This window comes from Cyprinodon tularosa, unplaced genomic scaffold (genome assembly GCF_016077235.1).
Source record: "Cyprinodon tularosa strain WSP-4 unplaced genomic scaffold, ASM1607723v1 ctg221, whole genome shotgun sequence".
NCBI classification, from domain to species: domain Eukaryota; kingdom Metazoa; phylum Chordata; class Actinopteri; order Cyprinodontiformes; family Cyprinodontidae; genus Cyprinodon; species Cyprinodon tularosa.
The window spans coordinates 143,458-155,931 of record NW_024038824.1 but is presented as its reverse complement, the minus strand read 5'-3'; the positions used below and the strand labels follow the sequence as shown (position 1 = coordinate 155,931).

General features: G+C 39.4%; 1 protein-coding gene across 1 annotated transcript; it reads left to right on the top strand.

The window, feature by feature from the left end:
• The first annotated feature begins 1,473 nt into the window (after window positions 1-1,473).
• LOC119784226 (tripartite motif-containing protein 16-like) lies at window positions 1,474-4,319 on the top strand. The gene has a single exon (XM_038286178.1). The coding sequence runs from the start codon at window positions 1,605-1,607 to the stop codon at window positions 3,228-3,230; it is 1,626 nt and encodes a 541-aa protein (XP_038142106.1). The 5' UTR covers window positions 1,474-1,604; the 3' UTR covers window positions 3,231-4,319.
• Window positions 4,320-12,474: the final 8,155 nt, after the last annotated feature.

Below are 12,474 nucleotides of genomic sequence, written 5' to 3'. Positions count from 1 at the left end.
CTCTCAGACTATATCTGAACTTTAATCTGCACACACAGAGGGTGTTTTTTCATCATTCCTGGGGATTTTAAACAGGCCAATTTGAAGACTCTTCTCCCTCATTTTGACATACGTGGATTTACTATAACATACAAGATGCATTCAAAGCAGCCCCAGGCCCCCACCTTGGCTCTTCAGACCACCTATGTGTTATACTAATCCCTGCATACACTAGTAATACAGCAGGCCTCATCTATAAATAGTTTTACTGTTATTAAAACCGATAATTCTGGTTCCTCTTTCTGTGAAACAGTAGGTACTCTGAACTCACATGTTCCCCTTTCTCTACTATTTACATGTGCTTTGTGAAAATGAGTTAATTAGCATGCTGTAAGAGCTGAAAGGCTTCATTCACTCTGCACAACAAAAAGATTTTCATATAGACACAAATGGTTCTAGAAATGCTTCGCCTGTGATAAGGAGGAAACACACAGTCGCTGGCAGTCAGGGGCGGTCTTACCATTAGGCAAACTTAGGCAGTTGCCTAGGGCCTATTTCCTTGGGGGGGCCCATAAAACTCCTTTTAGATGTATGGTTATTACAGCTATTACTTATTTGTGGACATTAATTATGGTTTTGATGAAATTCCTTTTGCTAAAATGCCATTAGAATGCTTATTATACTAAGTGTGTCTCGGGGCTCCCCCTTCAGTGTCCACCACAATGGACCAGTCCATTTGCTGCGTAAAGGTAGTGACTATGGCTGACATCGTCATCCTCACTGTGGCAGCGGCTAACACCAGCAGCAGCAGTCTCAGCGGTCAGTGTTGGGAACGTTACTTTGAAAAAGTAATTAGTTATAGTTACTAGTTGCTTTTCCCAAAAAGTAACTGAGTTACTAACTGAGTTACTCCACGTTAAAAGTAACTAGTTACAAGTAAAAGTAACTATTGTGATACTTTTGCGTTTCTCACCCCCATAACCCTCACCACCTGGCCCCCACCTTCTCGCCCTATGTTTCAAAAGCCAGCTGAATAGAGTGGACAACAAAGAGAAGTACCTGCAGAGAGTTTTGCATTTATTGCAACTCAACGTAAATTACATTAGTTGGGAACGGTATCTGTTGGGCTTCTAAACCCCGTCAGATAGCGTTCCCCCTGCTTAACATGGGGGGAACGCTATCTGATGCCGTGTAAATATCATCAGGCTGCATTACCTCTACTCATGGGTGTGACGTTTTTAACAGGGCATTCAGATCTGGTGAGTGTATGAAATTAATAACTGGGGATGTCTGATTCTGAAATTCCGTATGTTTGAGTTGTTGTAGATACTGCAACATCTATCTATCTATCTATACAGCAAGCTTCATCTATCAATAGTTTTACTGTTAGTAAAACTGATGATTCTGGTTCCTCTTTCTGTGAAACAGTAGCCACTCTGTACTTGCATGTTCCCCTTTCTCTACTATTTACATGTGTGTTGTGAAAATAAGTTAATTAGCATGCTGTAAGAGCTGAAAGGCTTCATTCACTCTGCACAGCCAAATTATTTTCATATAGACAGAAATGTTTCTACAAATGCTTCGCCTGTGATAAGGAGGAAACACACAGTCGCTGGCAGTTAGAAATGGATCACTCGGGAGATTCACAGAACCTGAAAACCTTTGCCTGTTCGATCTGTCTGGATCTACCAAAGGATCCGGTGACTATTCCATGTGGACACAACTACTGTATGGACTGCATTAAAACCCGCTGGGATGAAGAGGAAGAAGGGAAGAGTTGCCATTCTTGTCAGCAGACCTTCACACAGAGACCTGTCCTGGAGAAGAACACCATGTTAGCAGCTTTATTAGAACTGCTAAAGAAGACTGGGCTCCAAGCTGCTTCTGCTAATCACTGCTATGCTGGACCTGAAGATGTGGCCTGTGATTTCTGCACTGGAAGAAAACTGAAAGCCATCAAGTCCTGTTTAGTCTGTCTGGCTTCTTATTGTGAGAAACACCTTCAGCCTCATTATGATTCAGCCACATTTAAGAAACACAAGCTGGTGGAGCCCTCCAAGAACCTCCAGGAGAACATCTTCTGCACTGATCAGAAGTGTATCTGCAGTCTCAATTTAATGGATGAACATAAAAGCCAAGAGACAGTCCCATCTGCTGCTAAAATGAACAGAAGGCAGAGAGAGCTGGAGGAGATAGGGGGAAAAATCCAGAGGAGAATCCAGGACAGAGAGAAAGATGTGAAGCTGCTTCAACAGGAGGTGGAGGCCATCAATCACTCTGCTGATAAAACAGTGGAGGACAGTGAGAAGATCTTCACTGAGCTGATCCGTCTCATCCAGAAAAGAAGCTCTGATGTGAAGCAGCAGATCAGATCCCAGCAGGAAACTGAAGTGAGTCGAGTCAAAGAGCTTCAGGAGAAGCTGGAACAGGAGATCACTGAGCTGAAGAAGAAAGAAGCTGAGCTGAAGCAGCTCTTAAACACAGAGGATCACAACCAGTTTCTCCACAGCTACCCCTCACTGTCAGCACTCAGTGAGTCTACACACTCATCCAGCATCAATATCCGTCCTCTGAGACACTTTGAGGATGTGACAGCAGCTGTGTCAGAGGTCAGAGATAAACTGCAGGACATTATGAGAGACACATGGACAAACATCTGTCTAACAGTTACTGAAGTAGAGGTTTTACTGTCAGAACCAGAACCAAAGAGCAGAGCTGGATTTTTGAAATATTCCTGTGAAATAACATTGGATCCAGATACAGCACACACATATCTATTTTTATCAGAAGGAAACAGGAAAGTAACTGCCTTGGATCAGCACCAGACCTATCCCAGTCACCCAGATAGATTCTCCTCATGGTGGCAGGTCCTGAGTAAAGAGAGTTTGGCTGGCCGTTGTTACTGGGAGGTGGAGTGGAAAGGGAGAGGAGTCTATATAGCTGTTGCATCTAAGAAAATCAGCAGAGCAGGCTATGAGTGTGGATTTGGTCGTAACGACAAATCCTGGGCATTAAATTGTCACCAAAACAGTTACACCTTTTGGTTTAACAACACAGCCACCCCGATCTCAGTTCCTCAGTCTTCCAGGATAGGAGTGTACCTGGATCACTCAGCAGGTATTCTGTCTTTCTACAGCGTCTCTGAAACCATGACTCTCCTCCACAGAGTCCAGACCACATTCACTCAGCCGCTACATGCTGGAGTTTGGCTCTACATATGTGGAAACTCTGCAGAGCTTTGTAGACTTTAATAAATCTTTGTTTTATATTACTACTTGCTGTTCATAATCAGGGCAATTTGAAAACTTTTAAGTTACAGCTAATTAATTCCATATGAAAAAGAGTAGGGGCATAGTGGTATGAGATGAGTGCCTTTCTATCCTATAGAGGCCTTAAAGCTGGGCGTACACTGTGCGTTTTTTTTCAGTCGTTGCACGCAGCTGCTGTTGACACTGTATGACTAACCGCAGGGTTTCGTTGTACAGTGTGAGTTCACAGCTTATGATTTATGTTTGGCCCAATGCTCTGATGCGGTCTACCTGCTCACACTTAACGACTAACATCACGTCTGACTCAGGTCTGCAGTGAGATAGAGCTGCTCTCTAGCTCTCTATCCTGAAGCCAAACAAATAGTAGGGGAATATTAAGCTCACTATAGTGAAACACGCTGCCTTGGTAATTTGTGAAATTTTGTGCTGAAAGCCCTAAAAAGAAAAGGCGACGACGTAGTTGGAAAAAAGACATGTCTGAGCACACATGGCTACTACGGTCTGTCAATTTTACAGACAGAACTCCATTTCATTCATTGCATCCCTGCCATGCTGCTGTGTTTACAACTGAGAGGAAGAATAAAAAGAAGAATCCTTCTTTGCGCCCTGAGCGATTAGCCCATGACGACCGCACGTGAGAGGCTGATCGCCCCTCGTTACCCCCTGTACACTGAACGACTCTCAATGCACAATCAGGCTGAAAGTCGGCCGGATTGAAAGATTCTCGCACGACTGGAAAATCGCCCCGAAAATCACACAGTGTAAGCCGGGCTTAAGACTGCAGTTTTAAGACCCCTTGTCACAGAATGCTCCCTGAGGGCTACTCATTGTCCCCTACTGGATGGATTTAACACAGATGACACATTTCCGCATTGTGGAACTTTAAACTATCTTTTTATTTTCATTTTTTAGATGAGATAAATTGTTTTCGAACTGGTTGTTCTATTTAACTGATGTTTTCATGAACTGAATAAAGGTGTGGTTTGAATGAACTAGATGATATATAATTTGCCAAATTAACTATAGCAGCGAAAAGATGTGTAACATTGCTCAATAAAGATGTAAAGATTTTCCTTTGTTCCGTCTTATTTATTTTCCTACACTTTAAATCAAATTCCACTATGATATTCAACCATTGCTCACATCATTGAGTTGAAGACAAATCCTGGTTTATCTTTGAATCCATACAAAATGTACAATTTGGCTTAAGCCTAACCCAATTTATCCAAGAACAGAAAAAAGCAAAACAATTTTTACATTTATTTTAGTAAAATATGACTTTTTGGATAGCAGTAACATTTCATAGGAAGGGGGAGGGGTTGCTGCGTGATGTGAAAATGAAGTGCAGCAGAAACTCTTAACATCCACATTATTTTGGGTAATCCTGGTCTATTTTGCATACCCAAATGGAAAAGCAAAAAACTTAGGAACTGTAAGCCCAAATTAAATAGCAATACATTATTTGAAAGCTAACACCCTCTAGTTTCTAGTCTGTGTTCTTGGGTGAGTAGAACACAGACAAAGCTGCATCAGTTCAAACATGACCCAAGGTTGTTTTTTTTTATATTCGGACATTCTTAAGAAAAGCCAGGTCTCATTGTATTAAATTTGTTCTACATCATGTCAAGCACAAATGCAGAACATTTAAGACCTCAGACCCGCGCAATGGCTCCACCCACAGGTGTCTGTGTTTCTAACACAAGCCTGTAATATGGTATCCCTTTAAATATTCTACAAACATTTGGGCTCGTTCAAAACCTTATTTCATTGGCTACAAAGCCAAACACCCTATGTGATTTAACCAATAACATCAGAGAATTAAAGGTCATCATAACGTGTATCACTGGCTGACAGTAAGTAAACCGGAAGTGAACAGGTGGTGAGATTTCAGGGACTATATTTCGTTTAAATCCAGTGTTGTCAGAAAATTTTGATTTATCTTCTATTATTTGTAAATGTATCCTATTTAATCACTATAAAAGTTTTCACTCAGTCTGTTTCACCTTCAAGGTAGCACCATTCTCTGCGGGATGGTGTTTGTAGACCAGAAATAGCTTCTTCCCATAACAAACCAGATTCTTTCTCAAGGTTTATTCATAACATTTTACTGTTTAACCAAAGTGTCTGTAATTTGTTTTGACTCTGACTACTTTTCCATTGTTGTAAGTGTTGGGATCCTGAGGCTTGCCCACCAGAGGGTGCTGAGGATCCTCTTCTGTTATATGTTTTCTGTTAGGGACTGCGGTTACTGTTGGGATCTGGAGATCTACCATCTGTCTCCAGCAGAGAGCGCTGTGGGTCTCCTGGGCTGGAGCCTCTAGCACACCTGAAGCTCATCAACCCATAAGGAGACCTTTCTACATAAGCGGCAGTCAGACCTTCGACGCCGCAGTGTTGACCAAGTTTGGTTAGCAAACCTAAGCCTCTGTAAATCTAGTGAATCACAGTAGACTCTAGAGAGGAACTGGATTCTAACATGCCTCTGTCTTCTTTACTCACAGAAAGCCTGATTGAAGTCTGAAGCTCTGGAAGAGCTTTGCCTGGAAACCTGCCTACCTGCCCAAGGAAGCCAAACCAGAAGATCTCAGTCTGGATTCCCCCTTCAGCTCTCAGGGAAGAGCTAGGAAACTAAACCCAAGTCTGAGACTCTCTAGCCAGAAGCTAGACGCTGCTGCTGCCGAGTTATCTGCTACTTCCACAGTCTCTGGACCCAACCGGTTCCCCTCTCTCAGAATTCTACTCACTTGTCAATCCATCTAACTGCCTGGCAAACCAAACCCTCATCTCTTCAAGATGTCAGTGAAACCAGACCTGCACCAGAACCAGTCCTCCTTAACTCTGTGTGTTGTCCTTAATAAACATTGTTAAATTTTCCTCTGTCTCCAGTTTGGTGTTCTGCATGTGGGTTAAGTCCATTAGCCAATCATGACAGTAAGTAAGGGGGAACTAACGCTGCTCATGCAGAACAGGGCTGAATGCTGTGCCATAAGGGCTGTATGATGAACTGTTCTCTCTTCGCAAAGATATGAATAAATGTGCCGACTTAGTGAAATCCATCGATCTCCGTTTATTTAACTACTATGAGTGTGTGAGTGGAGCTGGTCGGCAGTCATATGCTGGTCGGAGCTCCAAGCTTTCTTTCTGAAACAGAAACGAGACTTCCTTCTCGTAATATTACAACATTATTCTTGTGATGTTACAACTTTATTTCCATAATGTTACCACTTTATTGTCGTAATGCTACGACTTTATTCTCGTAATATTACTACTTTCTTCTTGTAATTTTAGCACTTTATTCTAAAAATGAAAAATAAAAAGAAATCTCTAACCTGGCCTTATACTCTGTCGTACAGTTAAAATATAATTAGCAGGTGCTATTTCTTTTATAAAGTATAACAACACAAGATGGAACCTAAAGATCTGGTAGTTTTTGGAGAGTTTACTGTTGTTAGCATCACTGCTGTTTATGTGCCTCACCAGCGCTAATTCAAAAGAGTCCATGAGTGTTGTGACTGATAAAACTGATAATTCTGTTTCCTCTTTCTGTGAAACAGTAGCTACTCTGTACTCGCATGTTCCCGTTTCTCTACTATTTACATGTGCTTTGTGAAAATAAGTTAATTAGCATGCTGTAAGAGCTGAAAAGCTTCATTCACTCTGCACAGCCAAATATTTTCATATAGACACAAATGCTTCTAGAAATACTTTGCCTGTGATAAGGAGGAAACACACAGTCGCTGGCAGTCAGGGGCGGTCTTACCATTAGGCAAACTTAGGCAGTTGCCTAGGGCCTAGTTCCTCGGGGGGCCCATAAAACTCCTTTTAGATGTATGGTTAACACAGCTTATTACTTATTTGTGGACATTAATTATGTTTTTGATGAAATTCCTTTTTGTTAAAATGCCATTAGGATGCTTATTATATTAAGTATGTCTCGGGGCTCCCCCTTCAGTGTCCACCACATTGGACCAGTCCATTTGCTGCGCATGTGCAGAAAGGTCGAAGATGGGCCATTTTAAAGTAAGTTTTGAATTTCGTTTGTATTTGCTAGCAGCTATCCCATTGAGCATTTTTGCTACAAATGATTAAAAAAAATCTATTTAGGTGCAAGTTATTACCAAGCTCTCGCTTTGCATTACAGTTTTATATTAACATTGCTTTAATGTGTGTTATTGTGTACTGCTGTGGATGTTGAGGGTCGAGTTAATTATAGATGAAACTAGTCTTAACTTTAAAGAAATACACTCTATACATTGCTAATGTGGTAAATGACTATTCTAGCTGCAAAGATCTGGTATTTGGTGCAATATTTACATAGGTGTATAGAGGCCCATTTCCAGTACCTATCACTCCAGTGTTCAAATAGTACAATGTCTTTGCTCATTGGCTCAGAAGGCTAATTGATGGTTAGAAAACCCTTGTGCAATCATTTTCACACATCTGAAAACAGTTTAGCTCGTTACAGAAGCTACAAAACTGATCTTCCTTTGAGTAGATTGAGTTTCTGGAGCATCACATTTGTGGGGTCAATTAAACGCTCAAAATGGCCAGAAAAAGAGAACTTTCATCTGAAACTCGACAGTCTATTTTTGTTCTTAGAAATTAAGGCTATTCCATGCGAGAAATTGCTAAGAAGTTGAAGATTTCCTACAACGATGTGTACTACTCCCTTCAGAGGACAGCACAAACAGGCTCTAACCAGTGTAGAAAAAGAAGTGGGAGGCCGCGTTGCACAACTGAGCAAGAAGATAAGTAGATTAGAGTCTCTAGTTTGAGAAACAGATGCCTCACAGGTCCCCAAATGGCATCTTCATTAAATAGTATCTGCAAAACACCAGTGTCAAAATCTACAGTGAAGAGGAGGCTGCGGAATTCTGGGCTTCAGGGCAGAGTGGCAAAGGAAAAGCCATATCTGAGACTGGCCAATAAAAGAAAAAGATTAAGGTGGGCAAAAGAACACAGACACTGGACAGAGGAAGACTGGAAAAAAGTGTTGTGGGCGAATTAATCCAAGTTTAAGGTGTTTGGATCACAAAGAAGAATGTTTGTGAGACGCAGAACAAATGAAAAGATGCTGGAAGAATACCTGACGCCATCTGTTAAGCATGGTAGAGGTAATGTGATGGTCTGGGGTTGCTTTGATGCTGGTAAGGTGGGAGATCTGTACAGGCTGTCCTGGAGTGGCCTAGCCAGTCTCCAGATCTCAACCCCATAGAAAATCTTTGGAGGGAGTTGAAAGTGACAGCGACAGCCCCAGAACATCACTGCTCTAGAGGAGATCTGCATGGAGGAATGGGCCAAAATACCAGCAACAGTGTGTGAAAACCTTGTGAAGACTTACAGAAAACGTTTGATCTCTGTCATTGCCAACAAAGGGTATATAACAAAGTATTGAGATGAACTTTTGTTATTGACCAAATACTTATTTCCCACCATATTTTGCAGATAAATTATTTAAGAATCAGACAATGTGATTTTCTGGATTTTTTTTTTCTCATTTTGTCTCTCATAGTTGAGGTATATCTATGATGAAAATTACCGGCCTCTCTCATCTTTTTAAGTGGGAGAACTTGCACTATTGGTGGCTGACTAAATACTTTTTTGCCCCACTGTATATATATATATATATATATATATATATATATATATATATATATATATATATATATATATATATATATATATATATATATATATATATATATATATATTTTTTTTTTTTTTTTATATAATTCCTCTGAGTTATAGTGACGTAGACAAAATTAAAGTTGCATGACATCCTCAAATTTCTACTTTAGCAATTAAGTAAATATACTTATATTTAATCACTGGATAAAAGCCTTATACGGTGTTTTATGTGTGATTGTTTTCAGCATGAGACAGGGGTGACGGAGAGAATTCCAGAATGATCCGGCCAGACTTTCATAATGATGTTGTTCCACCAGACTGCGAGACTCCAGCATCATCCACTAAGCTAGTAAGCACTGTTCTTCTGGAAGATGACCCAGCACTCTGGCTAAAGAAGCTGTCTGATCAAGCATGCTGCTCGATAGCATGGAGAGGACCACTCTAGGTGAAGGACAGTATCCGTCCAAAAATTGGACACGGGCGCAGAGATACTGAACCTTTATACAATTTTTTATTATAGTTTATTATCACTTGTCAGATCAACAAAGTAAATCTGATCCTTCCATTCTCATAGAAATTTTATTTTAAACACATAATTTTTCACGCATAAAAAAAGAAGATCCAATATTCAGCCAAGACAGACAGTAGGATTACTCAAAAAGTGTTTATTAAAACTATGGATAGCAGAAACGCTCTGTGGATCTGTAGTAGCAGTGGCTAGGCAGCAAACTCTGAAGATAGGAAACACAGTGACCACGATAAAAATACCTGACTACACGTTGAACGGTCGCAAACTCGCGCAGACCGACGTTGCAGAAGCATACCAGCAAAAGGCTCAGTGGTCTAGGAGTCTGAAGCCAGGTCAGGCAGACAGATCAGAACAGGAACAGCCAGGCTCAGTGGTCCAGGAGTCTGAAGCTAGGTTAGGAAAACAGATCAGAACAGGAACAGGCTCAGAGGTTGAGAAGCAGAACAGGACAAGGTAATCAGAAACACTCTGGTACGCTAAAAACACTCTCACCATTGAGATCAGACTGGAACAGGCAGGCTCAATGGTTGAGAGGTAGAACAGGTGAGGATCAGGCAATCAGAAACACCAAGGATAATGATGAAACATTCTCACTACTGGCACAAGAGAACAAGAATAATCTGGCGTGATGACTCGATACAAGCACCTTAAATAGAGGCAGGAGCAGGTGGATTAGAAACTGGGCAGAATTGGACAAGAAACAAGTAATTGAGCCAGTCATCAGTGCCAAGATCATGACATGATCTATATATCAAGAAATTTATATTTTATTGTAAAGAAGTGGAAATTTCAAAGACAGCAAAAAAATTCAAGTAGACAGCATTTACTTTGAATGTTCTCAAACCTTCTTGACACACAATTTGCCTCCTTTATACCAAAATTAGAAACAGCACATATTACGACAGCTTTACCTATAATAAAACATTGTTTTTATTTTATTTTTTACTTTTTAGTATTGTATTTGCTGTATTTTTCTAATTTTTTTTTATTGTGATAAAAAATTGAACAGAAAAACACTTTAAAGTTGCTTCTTATTATTCAACCAATGCAATCATTAAAATCTTTACATTTTTTAAAATTTCAGTGACAACAAAACTATAAAATAATTTTAAAGTCTGGATTTTCAGACCTGTATCAATCCAAACCCCCTCTAAACCACTTTCAAACATTTGTAGACCTGTTTATGAGTATCATCTTTACTTTTTAATCACGTTGCTAAAGTTAAAGGCAAGATCTTCTTTTCTATGCCATTTTTAAACATTGTCATGTAAACCTTTTTTGCTTAATAAATACCAAACAACATTAGCCTTTTTTTTCTTTTAGTTAATAAAACACTAAAATAATCAAACCATATCTTCTGCTTCTGAAAAAAATGTCAGCAACTGAGGAATTCATCCTTATTACATTTTTGAATTTGTACTTTAATTTTATATCTTTTCATATAATAAAGCACCTTTGAAGCAGTCTCTTGTATTGTGCTTTATCTGTCTGTAAACATAGTTATGTAAAATTCACATATTAAGAAGCTGTCAGAGACATAAACTATATAAAGCTGCAGGATGCTGAATACTTATACTAAATACAGGAAGACCACAAAAGGAACATGACAATTAGAACTTCAGCCATACTAACCCACCACTGTTGTAGCAAACAAGGCAGAATTAAAGTCTTACATCTTTGTGGTCTGATCTACCAAAGCTGGAGTTTATAGGAATATTTTGTAGTTCATATTTAATCTAACAGGAGATACTCATAAATACATTTTTTCTATTTTTTGAATGGTGAGCATTCAGTCATGTAATCATGTTACCTTTTTCATAGAAGTGTCACATCCTCTTGTAACATTTTGAGACATGAAAATGTGTTGTTTGGCTAGATCAGAGAGTAGTTTATGCAACTTCTATTTAGTAAAGCATAACAGTTAAAGGTGTTAACATGTTTAACTGACTGACCAAAACTTTAGTTAGTTATGCTCTCTAAAGCAACATCTCTTTTTTTGTCCTTATAATACTTTTGGTTATTCTTGGATTTGTCCACAGAGGATGCTACCATACGTCAGAGTTCCAAAGAGGTGCCCAAGGGAAATCCAGAAGGGAGTCAGTAAAAAGTTCTAGGTTTGGTTCACAGACAGACAGAGATCCTGCAGGAGTCGGAGGACAGGTCAGGCAAACAACTGAGAACGGGGACATGCAAATTCTGAGGTCCAGCGGCAGAACGGGTCAGGATCAGGCAGTCAGAAAACACAGATACGCTAGAAAACTCTTGACATAGACTCCAATAACCTGGCACTGATGACTGGTCTGAAGGCTGGTTATATAGGGACTGAAAGAGGTGGATCAGATGAGCGGTAATGAGAACTGGACGGTGACAAATCGGTGAGGGAAATGAGTAATCAGACCAGACATCAGCACCTTAACTTGTCTTGTTTTACCTTTCCCAACTCAAATTATCATTAACATTTTGATTTTAAAGAAATTTTTGACCTTAGGAGTAAGCCAGAGCACCCGGAGAGAACCCACATATTCCCAGGTAATGCCTGTTAATATAAAAGACCAAAATACTAACCCATAGACACCTTCTTCTAATAGAACCATGTTTTATGTTGTGCAGCTGATTTATTGGTTCAGAGTAAAACATTAGCACCATAAGTAAATTTGTAAAAGGCACTATACCTATCCTATCCTATCATGGAAGTTTTCAAACTTTGTGGGCAAGCCAGAGCACCTGGAGAGAACCCAGATATGCACAGTTAGCATGCCAACACCACAGAGATATGAAGCAGGTGAGTTTTGAGCTGTGATGCCAATGTGCTATCAACTATGCACAAGCTTTTTGGAATGAACTACCAATTTGCATTAATTGATTTATTATTACATATATATTTTATTTTTCTTATTTTTTATTCTTTTTTATGGCTTTTTTTATTTTGTGTTTTTATTATTTATTTTTTTATTTAATCTTTTTATTTTTTTGTATTTTTATTATTAATTTTTGTTTGTTTTTTATGTTTTTTTTTATATATATATAGTTTTTTTTGTTTTTTATTCCTTTTCATGTTCATTTTTTATA